Source organism: Pristis pectinata, chromosome 9, assembly GCF_009764475.1.
Source record: "Pristis pectinata isolate sPriPec2 chromosome 9, sPriPec2.1.pri, whole genome shotgun sequence".
Classification (NCBI taxonomy): Eukaryota; Metazoa; Chordata; class Chondrichthyes; order Rhinopristiformes; family Pristidae; genus Pristis; species Pristis pectinata.
In genome coordinates this window covers 2,768,929-2,780,342 of record NC_067413.1, presented here as the reverse complement: position 1 = coordinate 2,780,342, position 11,414 = coordinate 2,768,929, and the positions used below count along the sequence as shown (strand labels likewise).

Here is an 11,414-nt window from a genome sequence, read left to right as displayed (position 1 = left end):
AATGCACCCACTGTTGATGCACAAAATGTAGCATCTTGCCTTAAAGCACAAGTTAACTTTTAAATATCTAACTAAAATGTTGCTTTCAAACCAACTGCAGCAAAACTCCAATAACCTCTATCCAATTGTTTAGAAACTCCAGTGGCTTAGCATCTACCACTCCAGATGCAGATTCCTGCACTGCCTTCACACCCACTGGGGCCCTGGTTTTCCATGCTCCCTTGAGTTCATTGGGAAATGTATTACACTACTATGCTGTGTAACATCTAAAAACGTGAATTAAGAGTATGTTGCATTGGAGTAACATCAGATAATCTAGAAAATCTACCACCTGAACTTGTCCCACGTCAGATTAATGGAGTTTTACTGTACAGTGTGATGACCATTTACAATTTCTGGTACAATAACTCTAGATATTAGCCACAGGTCTGGTCACTTTGTTTAATGCAGGTGAGTAACAGCAGTCTACATACAGCCAAAACTACAGGGACAGCTTCTGTCATCCACATTTCCACTCATGTACACAATGAACGAATCCAGTTCTCAGTGCTCAGACTCAAAGAACATCACAGTAACTTGGCATGATGAGCAAGCAGAAAACACTATTGTTATGTTCCCCGGCAAGTTCATTCACAAGTCCTAGTCCATTCTGTAATTAAGTCACTTTTGAATACAAATTTTCCTCCATTTATGCAATAGTTAGCACAATTCTTGGGTTAGTTACAAGACTCAGTTCATTTTCAATTTTTAACTTTAGTTTCCCTTCCCCTGAGCAATATGTGCGCCACAACCAAATGTTGTTAACACTTCAGTGTAAGATTCACACTACGTTACTTTACCCAAGTAAACAGGTATCAAAAACGTCAGTTATTTTATTCTACCAATAAACAAAAAAATCCAGCCACGATAGAGAATTACACAACATTGTGTACACAAGGGGACTGAACTTCTAGAATCACCAGCTTAGTAAAACAGGACAACAGATTTGAAATCAAGACATGTTTCTGCGCAACAGCTGGAAAATTCAAAGAAAATGAAACAATGCAACCAGCAACAATTAGTTAAGTTTCTCCGTGGAGTTTCAGTTGAACAGAAACATCCTAGGGTCTGCGCCAAGCCAACTGGCCACTTGGGCAAGGTACAGAAACACCAGTGCCTGTAGAATGATATTGCAGTAAGGAGTTAATAGTTTCAGGAAAGAGGGAAGCTTGGCGCACTAAACATTCACAGTTGCTGGACAATCCACACATGGTATTCCAATATATACATAAACACAAATGTGTGCCATTCAGGCATGATGTACACAGGTTTTTCTGCAGTTAAACCATGCCTCATATTTCAATAATTCATAAAAAAATATATTTGAAACCAATCAATGGTGGTGTTTCCAAGTGGTATCTACATCCAAGTGATATGTTACATGTTCTTATTCAATGGTTCACATCTCTCAAGTAATAGTCATAAATAGCTTGGCAACAGGATAAGCTAATACAGAATAAAAATCTCATTTCTCCCTGTAAGATGTTTGTAACAATAGATACAAACCCAATATCATAATATAACAAAACGAATGACAAAGTAGTTAATTCGACACTGAGATGCTACAAGGCAGTTTCATTTGTTCATTACCCTGTTTTCCCAGAGTTATCCTTTAAAAATGTATGAATTTCACAATTTACATCTGATCCACAACTGAGGTATCTGGACACTTTTAAAAGAATGCTAACGCAGAAGATCAAATAACATCTTGGTGTAGTGGTTTCAGAGGTTTATAGAGGCATTTCAAAAAGACTGCATCTTTCACTCATAATTAACAAATGACCCTGAGCAGAAATGAACTCAAGTCCTTTGCTGCTGGTGTTCTCTGGGTCGGTCCAATACAAAAGGAATTAAAAAGTGCTACCAATATTTTTACACATTTTAAAATAACAATGGCATAAAATCCCAGCAAAATATAAATAAAATTAGTGCAACAAAAAGTATGGCTATTGTTTTTTTAGCTATATGGCTGTTAATTTTACCTGTAATAGGCAAAAGCCACGAATCCGCTTTCAGTCCTGACCTACTAACACAACCAAGGCCATTAGAATCTGTGCCAATGACATGAATGGGCTCTGTGCTTCATTAAACTGTACAGATACTTGAGTTAGGTTTAAACTGAACTACACAGTTACCAAAGTGGGGTTAAAATAAGCAAGGCCACTTGATACTCCTTGGAACCCTCTAAGCCGCCTCCTGTTTAACTATCTATAACAAAGCAACAGATCTGCTGCATCTCACGTTTGCCTGTGAAACCGTTCTTACACATCCAAAGATATTCTACATGCTTGGGTCTAATGGAGCCTTTCTTGGATTCTGGCCGATCACTTTGCTGAATGTTAACAGCATAAAGTGCAGAAATCGATTTAAGTTCAATCCTGTGTGCACTGAAGAGGATTCCTGTTTGGCAAACATCACTGTGGAACAGTTTCTTTCAATGACGCTAAAGCGGTATGGATACGCACATGAAGCCGGTTTTCAAAATCATATCCGGCAAACTCCTCCTGTGGAACGAAATAGGAATTTAACTGAAACAATTTTTCTATTTCAATCACTAAAATAGTTTATATGTTCAATGATAACAGATGCTAATACGTCTATGTTCCATACAAAAGACTCCATTCCATACCAAAGACAGCATATCCATGTGGTATGGTGGGCAGTGAAGGATGTACAAGGTTACAACAGGATCTAGATCAACTGGGAATGTGGTAAAGGAATGGCAGGTGGAATTTAGAGTTGGGCCAAACGCAGGCAAACAGGACTAGCTTGGATGGAACATCTTGGTCGGCATGGACCAGTTGGGCTGAAGGGCCTGTTTCCGTGCTGTATGACTCTAAGAAAGGAATTGACAATGTTTCAGGTCGAAACCCTGCATCAGGACAGAGAGTGGAGAGGGGAGATGGCCAGTATAAAGAGAGGAGGGGGAGTGGTAAGAAAGGATTCTGAGGTGATTGGTGGACTGAGGGGTGTAAGATGACAAGCAGGTAGTGGCAGGTAGGGGAGGGGCAGCAGGGGTGGAGTTGGGAGACACTGGCAGGTGAATGATAGGTGGAGGCAGATGGAGAGAGAGGAAAAAGCGGAAAAATAAAGATAGAGAAAGTGGGGGGAGGAGAGCGTGAAGGTGGAGACAGCTGCTGGCGGGAGATACAAAGGAGGTGAGAATGTGAACCATCAGGGGAGAGGTGAATGGCAGTCAGAACCAGAAGAGTGGGGGGGGGTTTTGGATCTGTGTGTGGCGGGTGGATGGAACAGGAGAGGGAGTGGTATGAAGGTGGGTGAAGGGGGGGCTGGGGGTTGTGTGGGAAAGTGGACAAAACTGGGAAGACCAGAGATGGATCAGAAGTGGTGGGGGGGGGGGGGGGGGGGGGGGGGGGGGGGGGGGGGGGGGGGGGGGGGGTGGGGGGGAGGAGAAAGAAGAGAAAAAGGGGTTTACCTAAAATTGGAAAACTCAATATTCGTACCACCGGTTGTCCACTGCCCAGGCATCATGTAGGAACTGATGCACTTGGGGAAGTTAAACAACAGGACCCTGGGGAGTGTTGTAGAACAGAGACCTAGGGGTACAAGTACATCATTCCCTGAAAATGGTGACACAGGTAGACAATGGCTAACACGAGGGGACATAATTTTAAGGTGACAGGAGGAAGACATAAGGGGGATGTCGGGGTAAGTTTTTTTTTAAACACAGAAAATGATGGGTGTGTGGAACGCACTGCCAGCAGAGGTTGTGGGGGCAGGTACATTAGGGACATTTAAGAAACTCTTAGATAGACACATGAATGACAGAAAAATAGGGGGCTATGTAGGAGGGAAGGGTTAGATAGATCTTAGGATATAATGTCGGCACAACATTGTGGGCCAAAGGGCATGTACTGTGCTGTAATGTTCTATGTTCTATAAAGTGGTAAGACTGTGTAAGGCTACTTGCCTTCATCAGAGGGGGCATTGAGTACAAGAGTTGGGGTGTCATGTTACAGCTGTACAAGGCCATGAGTGCCTGGAAAATTGTATGCAGTTCTGGTCGCCACACTACAGGAAGGATGTGAGTGAGCTAGAGAGGGAGGGTACAGATGAGATTCACAAGGATGTTGCCAGGACTGGAGGGCATGAACTATGAGGAGAGACTGGATAGGCTGGGACTGTTTTCCTTGGAGCAAAGGAGGCTGAGGGATGACCTTATAAAGGTTTATAAAATCATGAGGGACATAGATAAGGTGCATTATCACAGTTGTTTTCCCCAGGGGAGGGGAGTCTAAAACTAGAGAGCACAGGTTTAAGGTGGGGGGGGGGGGGGGGGGACAGATTAAAAGGGGACCCGAGGGGACAAACTTTTCCCACACCAAGGGTGGTGGGGATATGGTACCAGCTGTCAGAGGACGTAGTAGACGTGGGTACCAAATTACAACGTATAAAAGACACTTGGACCAGTTCATGAATAGGAAAGGTTTAGAAAGGTGAGCGCCAAACACAGGCAAAAGGCACCCTGGTTGGCATGACGAGTTGGGTCAAAGGTATCTTTGCATGCTGTACAAGATGAAGCATAACCCAAAATACATCAACAAGCATATTTTCCTATTGTGCATCAATCTTCCAACCTACCTTGGCTTGGTAGAGCAAAGCTTTGCCTTTATCCAGCATCTGCCATTAAAAGAAAACATATTAACAATCTTCTTTCCCCGAATAAAGTCAGTACAGTTTGAGGTCACCAAATTACAATTCCAAAACATAAGACATACATTAACAATAAAAAAATCTAATGTGTGAAGAAGAGGGACACATGGGGACAGGAAGCCAGTCTGCCTCTGTCAGTCTGCAAGTTCATGGTCGATCAGCTTTGCCTCTCCATTTCTGGGAGACAGTTCCCAACTTTAACAATGCCCCTTTTCTGTTACTTCACTAAGATTTTTTGGAAATTTTGAGCAGAAATAGGTGGGATAACTGAAAGAAAATACTGAGGAATTATTGCTTGCATGGGAGTCCAGAAAGTAATCTGGCTCTGAAAATCTGATGCGTTAACAGAAGGTGCAGCTCCATGGACACATCAGTGAATGGAAAACTGTTTACCACTTTAGAACAGAACAGTACAGCACATTACGGGCCCTTTGGTCCACGATGTTGTGCCGAACTATATGAACACCACTTCCATAATCAATCTAACCCTTCCCTCCTGCACAGCCCATAACCCTCCATTTTTCCTACTTCCATGTGCCTATCTAAGAGCCTTTTAAATGTCCCATTGTACTCCAATTCTCTAAAACAAAAAAAAAATCAGGAAAAAAAGGTGAGTGATTACATTTAGCTGGTTAGTAATTTGCTGTTTTGACTCTAGAATTAAAGGTACAAAGACACCCCCCTTACCGCTGGATTCTCTAACAATAAACATCCCAGTTCATAACAGGCGTACGGCTGTATGTAGGCATTGTTCTGACGACTCAGCTCATCTTTTACAGCTAACTGGAAGAACTGAAGGTAGGAAAAAATAAATACAGACTCTGTTAAAGCACTTTCAAATGCTGAGATGCACAGAACTTAATAATAAGTTATTTATTAACATAGGTTTGTAAAGTTATTTATTTGCAACATATTTTTGCCCCAAAGCAAATCAACAGTGGAAGCATAAATGCAAACACACATTAAAGTGTAAAGCAGTAATTGAGCTAATTATTAAATATGACTGCATCATGACAAAAAGTACTTCTGCATTTTAGTTCTACTTTAGCAAAAGATACATATTTTATCATATTTCATATTGTTTTAGAATACAAGATAAACAATTTAGTACAATCAGAAAGCAATAGTCCTTAGTAGAACACAAATAGAATTGTTAAAGAGGAACTGTACCATACACACCTGCATAGCACCATCTGTATTTCCTAGACACTTGTGTATTGCACCAAGGAGTAGGTGTTTTAACCCGATTGTTAATGGCTCATACATTTCCTGGCAAGCTGAATAAATAGGTGACATTAGATTACAGATTCACTATAAATGTCAGACTTAGAACTGCCAAATATATAGGACAAATAGATGGGAAGGTGTAGTTTGTGAAAATCAAGATACTACAGATGCTGGGAATCTGAGATAGAATCAGAAAATGCTGCAAACACTCAACAGGTCAGGCAGCATCTGTGGAAAGAGAAATAGAGTTTAACATTTTAGGTTGGAGAGCTTACATCAGTTTTAGTGAAATGTCCCCAGACCTGAAATATTACAGTTTCTCTTTCTACAGATGCTGCCTGACTAGCCAAATGTTGTGGAAAAGTATCTTTTTTTAAGAAACTGGAGAAGAATTTATTTTTACACTCAGTATACCGGAAATACTAAAAGATTTAATTTCAATGCAGATGCATATTACATTTTAGTTGGCTAATGATGACAAAGATTAAACATTCATTCCCCTTATAGCTTCATTATCAATCCTAAGGCAAATAATGAAGTCTAGCTTAGCCACAGCGTGCAATTCTACCCACTGAAAGAACCTGGCAGCAGGTGACATTTTAATATGTATTGAAATCTGTTCACACAGACGAGGTGTGATTCTGTACTAATGTTTCCCACTTTGAAGTTTCCACAAGGAGGGCACATTACAAGTTCAAAAGGCTGAACAACCCTTCATGCTTTAAATATCTATGGTTTGGGACCAATATCCTGGTGGTAGATTTGCTCGTGCTACTAGGGAGGGTTTAAACTAGATTGGAAAAGGGGAGGAGGGGCTTGGATCCAAAGCAGCAGTGAGGCAGATGAGAGGCTGGAAGTTGATACAGAAATGAATGGAAACAACAGCACCAGGTCAGAAAGTGGAGGGATTAAGAGGAAGGTAAATGTTTTGACCAGTAAATCTAAGGAAGGTCAGGCAGGAGCAAGGTAACATACACAGTGGGACAGAAGGGTTGAAGTGTGTTTATTTTAATGCAAGAAGTATTAAGGGTAAGGGAGATTAACTTAGAGCATGGATCAGTACATGGAACTATGTTGTGGCCATTGCAGAGACTTGGTTGAGAGCGAGCGAGAGAGCAAGAGAGAGAGACAGGACTGGCTGCTTAATGTTTGAGAGTTTCAATGTTTTAGAAGAGATAGAGAGAGAGGTATAAGGTGGGTGGGGGAGTTGCACTACTAATCAGGGATAATACCACAGCTGCACTCAGAGGGGACATAATGGAGGGCCTGTCCACTGAGTCTATATGGGTAGAACTCAAAAATAAGAAAGGTGCAATCATTCTGATGAGATTATACTACAGACTCCACAATAGTCACCGGGAGATCGAGGAACAGATATGCAGGCAGATTAGGTAAAGGTGCAAAAACGACAGGATTGTCGTAGTGGGCGACTTCAACTTCACCAATATAGACTGGGAACTCCTTAGTGCAAGAGGGTTAGACATGGCAGGATTTGTTAGGTGCAGCCAAAAGAGTTTCTTAAACCAGTATGTGGATGGTCCAATGAAAGGAGGGGCCATACTGAACCTGGTGTTGGGAAACAAGCCTGGCCAGGTGACTGACCTTTCAGTGGAGGAACAATTAGGAAACAGTGATCACAACTCCTTAATTTTAAGATAGCTATGAATAAGGATAAGTATGGACCTTGAGGGAGAGTATTAAATTGGGGAGAGCAAATTACAAGAGTATTAGGTAGGAGCTAGGCAGAGTTAATTGGGAACAGCTGTTTTTGAGCAAGTCCACATCTGACATGTGGAGGGTTTAAAGACCAACTGCACAGAGTACAGGACAGGGATGTTCCAGTAAGGAAGGATGGACAAGGATGGCAAAGTAAGGGATCCTTTCATTATGACAGAGGTGGTGAATTTAGTCAAGAAGAAAATGGAAGCGTATACAAGGTTCAGGAAGCTAAAAATCAAACAGGGCCCTTGAGGAATATAAAGAAGCCAGAAAAGAACAAGGAGGGAATTACGTGAGCCAGAGGGGCCATGAAAAGGCTTGGCAAGTAGGATTAAAGAGAATCCCAAGGCATTCTATACATACATTAAGAGCAGAAGGATAACTAGGAAGAGGGTAGGACCACAAGGATAAGGAAGAGGATGTGGGCAAGGTCCTTAGAGAACTTTGCATCAGTATTCACCAAGAAGGACAAGGAGGAAAGTGAGATCAATGTGCTAATATACTAGGGCACTTTGAAATAAAGAAGGAGGTAGTGTTCAGTCTCTTGAAGAACCCTAAGGTGGATGAGTCCCCAGGACCTGATGGGATCTACACCAGGTTGTTGAGAGAGACAAGAAATGAGATTGCAGGGGACTTGACCAAGATCCTCTGTAGCCACATGTGAGATCCTGGAGGAGTGGCAAGTAGCTAATGTTGTTCCTTTGTTCAAGAAGGGAAATAGGCATAATCCTGACTGGTAAGTCTCACATCAGTGCTAAGAAAGCTATTGGAAAGGAATGTTAGGGATAGGATTTCTGAACATCTGGAAAAGCATGGCCCAATTAGGAACAGTCAGCATGGCTTTGTGCAGGGCAGGTCACATTTTATTAACTTGATTGAGTTTTGAGAGGTTACGAAGGTGATCAATGAAGGCAGAGCTGTGGATTTTGTCTATATGGATTTTAGTAAAGCACTCGACAAGGTCCCTCATGGGATGCTCATCCAGAAGATTAAGATATACAGGGTCCACAGTGACTTGGCCATTTGGATTCAGAATTGACTTGCCCATAGAAGACAGAGGGTAGTGGTCGATGGGTCTTATTCTGGCTGGAGGTCTGTGACTAGTGGTGTTCCGCAGGGATCCGTACTGGGAACTTGTGATATATACAAATGATGAAAATGTGGATGGGTAGGTTAGTAAGTTTGCAGATGTCACAAAGATTGGTGGTGTTGTGGACAATGTAGAGGATTGGCAAAAGATGCAGTGGGACACAGATCAGTTGCGGATATGGGTAGAAAAATGGCAGGTGGAGTTTAATCCAACCAAGTGTGAGGTGTTGCACTTTGGGAGATCAAACGTAAAGGGAAAGTACACAGTTAATGGCAGGACTCTTAACAGTGCTGATGTACAGAGGGATCTTGGGGTCCAAGTCCATAGCTCCCTGAAAGTGTCCATACATTGATAGGGTGGTAAAGGCGGCAAGTGGCGTGCTTGCCTTTATTAGTCAAGGCATTGAGTTCAAGAGTCAGGAAGTTATGTTGCAGCTTTATAAAACTTTAGTTAGGCTGCAATTGGAGTATTGCATTCTGTTCTGGTCGCCCCATTATAGGAGGGCTGTGGAGGCTTTGGAGAGGGTACAGGAGATTTACCAGAATGAAGCCTGGATTAGAGGGCATGTACTAAATTGGACAAACTAGGGTTGTTTTCTCTGGAGTGGCAGAGTTTATAAAATTATGAGAGGCACAGATAGAGCAAACAGCCGGTATCTTTCTCCTCAGGGTCGAAATGTCTGATACTAGAGGTCATGCATTTAAGGTGAGAGAGGGCAGGTTCAAAGGAGATGTGTAGGGTAAGTTTTGTTTTTACACAGAGTGGTTGGTCCCTGGAATGCACTGCCAGGGGTGGTGGTGGAGGCAGATACGATAGAAGTATTTAAGAGGCTCTGAGATAGGCACGTGAATGGAGGGATACAGACCACGTGCAGGCAGAAGGGATTAGTTTAATTTGGCATTGTGTACGGCACAGATATAGTTGGCCGAGTGCCTGTTCCTGTGCTATACTGTTTTATGTTCTACTCTAAGTAATAAGAATAAGAATATTGGATGCAAATGTCAAATAATAAGTAAGCTGCTGAAGTCACTAAAATAGGTGGTATAGTGGACATTGAAGGTTATCAAAAATTACAGGCAGATCTTGATCAGTTGAATAAGAGGGCCGAAGAATGGCAAATGGAGTTTAATTCAGATAAGTGCGAGGTGTTGCATTTTGGAAGGTCAAATCAAGGTAGGACTTTCACAGTGAACGGTAGGTCCCTGGGGAGAGTTGCAGAACAGAGAGACCTTGAAGTATAGGTACAGGGTTCCCTGAAAGTGGAGATACAGGTAGACAGGGTAGTGAAGGCAGCTTTTGACACGCTGGCTTTCATCAGCCAGGGTATTGAGTATAAAAGTTGGGAGGTCATGGTGTGGTTGTAAAGGACATTGGTGAGGCCACACTTGGAGTACTGTGTTCAATTTTGGTCACCCTGCTATAGGAAAAAAGTTATTAAACTGGAATGATTACAGAAAATATTTACAAGGATGTTGCCAGGACCTCAGGGATTGAGTTTATAGGGACAGGCCAGGACTTTATTTCTTGGAGCGTAGGAGACTGAAGGGTAACCTTATAGAGGTGTATAACATCATGAGGGGCATGGATACGGTGAATAAATTTTTTTTCCTCAGAGTTGGGGATTCAAGAACTAGAGGGCATAGGTTTAAAGTGAGAGGGGAAAGAGGGCAACTTTTTTTTACACATACACACACACACACACACAAAGGGTGATATGCATGTGAAATGAGCTGCCAGAGGAAGTGGTTGAGGCAGATACAATAACAACCTTTAAAAGACAGTTGGACAAGTACATGGATAGAAAAGTTTTAGAAGGTTATAGGCCAGATGCTGGCGAATGAGACTAGCTTGGATGGGATATCTTGGTTGGCATGGATAAGTGGGCCAAAGGGCCTGTTTTCGTGCTGTACAACTCTATGTCTTTGTAATAGAGAATCAATTGGTGATTATTCAGTACTCAATAAACAGTTCAAATCATACCCATTGTGCTAGGACCTTGCTGATGCTGGGCAATCAGTATTGGGGTGAGGTGGGAAAAATCTGAAATAGGATCTCACACTCCACTTCCCCTTGGAACTGTGAACATGGAGATAAGGAAGGATACAATAACAACACTTGCCCAATGCCAGAATGGAGATCATTGGGTTAATTTTCTCCCATTTCCCCTCTGTGGACCCCACCACTGTAACAACAGGGATAGATTTTACTGTATTCCCCACACACTGCACTTTGGTGGAAGTTTGCTGTAGAGTCAGTCATGAGCTCGGCTTGACCTAGTTGACTACTTAAACAGATTCCAGAGCAAGTCTCCATCCACCATCCCTGGCTGACTATAGTATCAATGATCAGTTTGGACGAGGAGAGAGAGAGACGTTCAAAAGGCTAGAATCCTGTCAAGGAAGCCACTGTCTTATCCGTTCACCACCCGATTACATTTGTGACTGCAGATGATGCTAAAGCTTGGGTCTTAATTCAAGAAAGAGTGCAAAAAGACATTTACTGGGAAACAGGACTTCGGATAAATCATAGAATTATAGAGCAATACAGCACAGAAACAGGCCCTTCAGCCCACCATGTCCATGCTGACCTTTTTGCCCATCTACACTGATCCCGTTTGCCCATATTAGGACTGTACCCTTCCATGCATAGAAAGATAGAAAACCTA

General features: G+C 42.3%; 1 protein-coding gene across 1 annotated transcript in view; it reads right to left on the bottom strand.

The window, feature by feature from the left end:
* Nucleotides 1-427: 427 nt before the first annotated feature.
* ttc39c (tetratricopeptide repeat domain 39C) overlaps nucleotides 428-11,414 on the bottom strand; it is a 52,345-nt gene continuing 41,358 nt past the window's right edge. The window contains exons 11-14 of the mRNA XM_052023630.1: nucleotides 5,893-5,990; nucleotides 5,401-5,505; nucleotides 4,642-4,680; nucleotides 428-2,543 (exon numbers count right to left, since the gene is read on the bottom strand). Of these exons, the coding sequence (XP_051879590.1) occupies nucleotides 2,454-2,543; nucleotides 4,642-4,680; nucleotides 5,401-5,505; nucleotides 5,893-5,990 (332 nt within the window). The 3' untranslated portion in view covers nucleotides 428-2,453. The remainder of the gene's footprint in view (nucleotides 2,544-4,641; nucleotides 4,681-5,400; nucleotides 5,506-5,892; nucleotides 5,991-11,414) is intronic.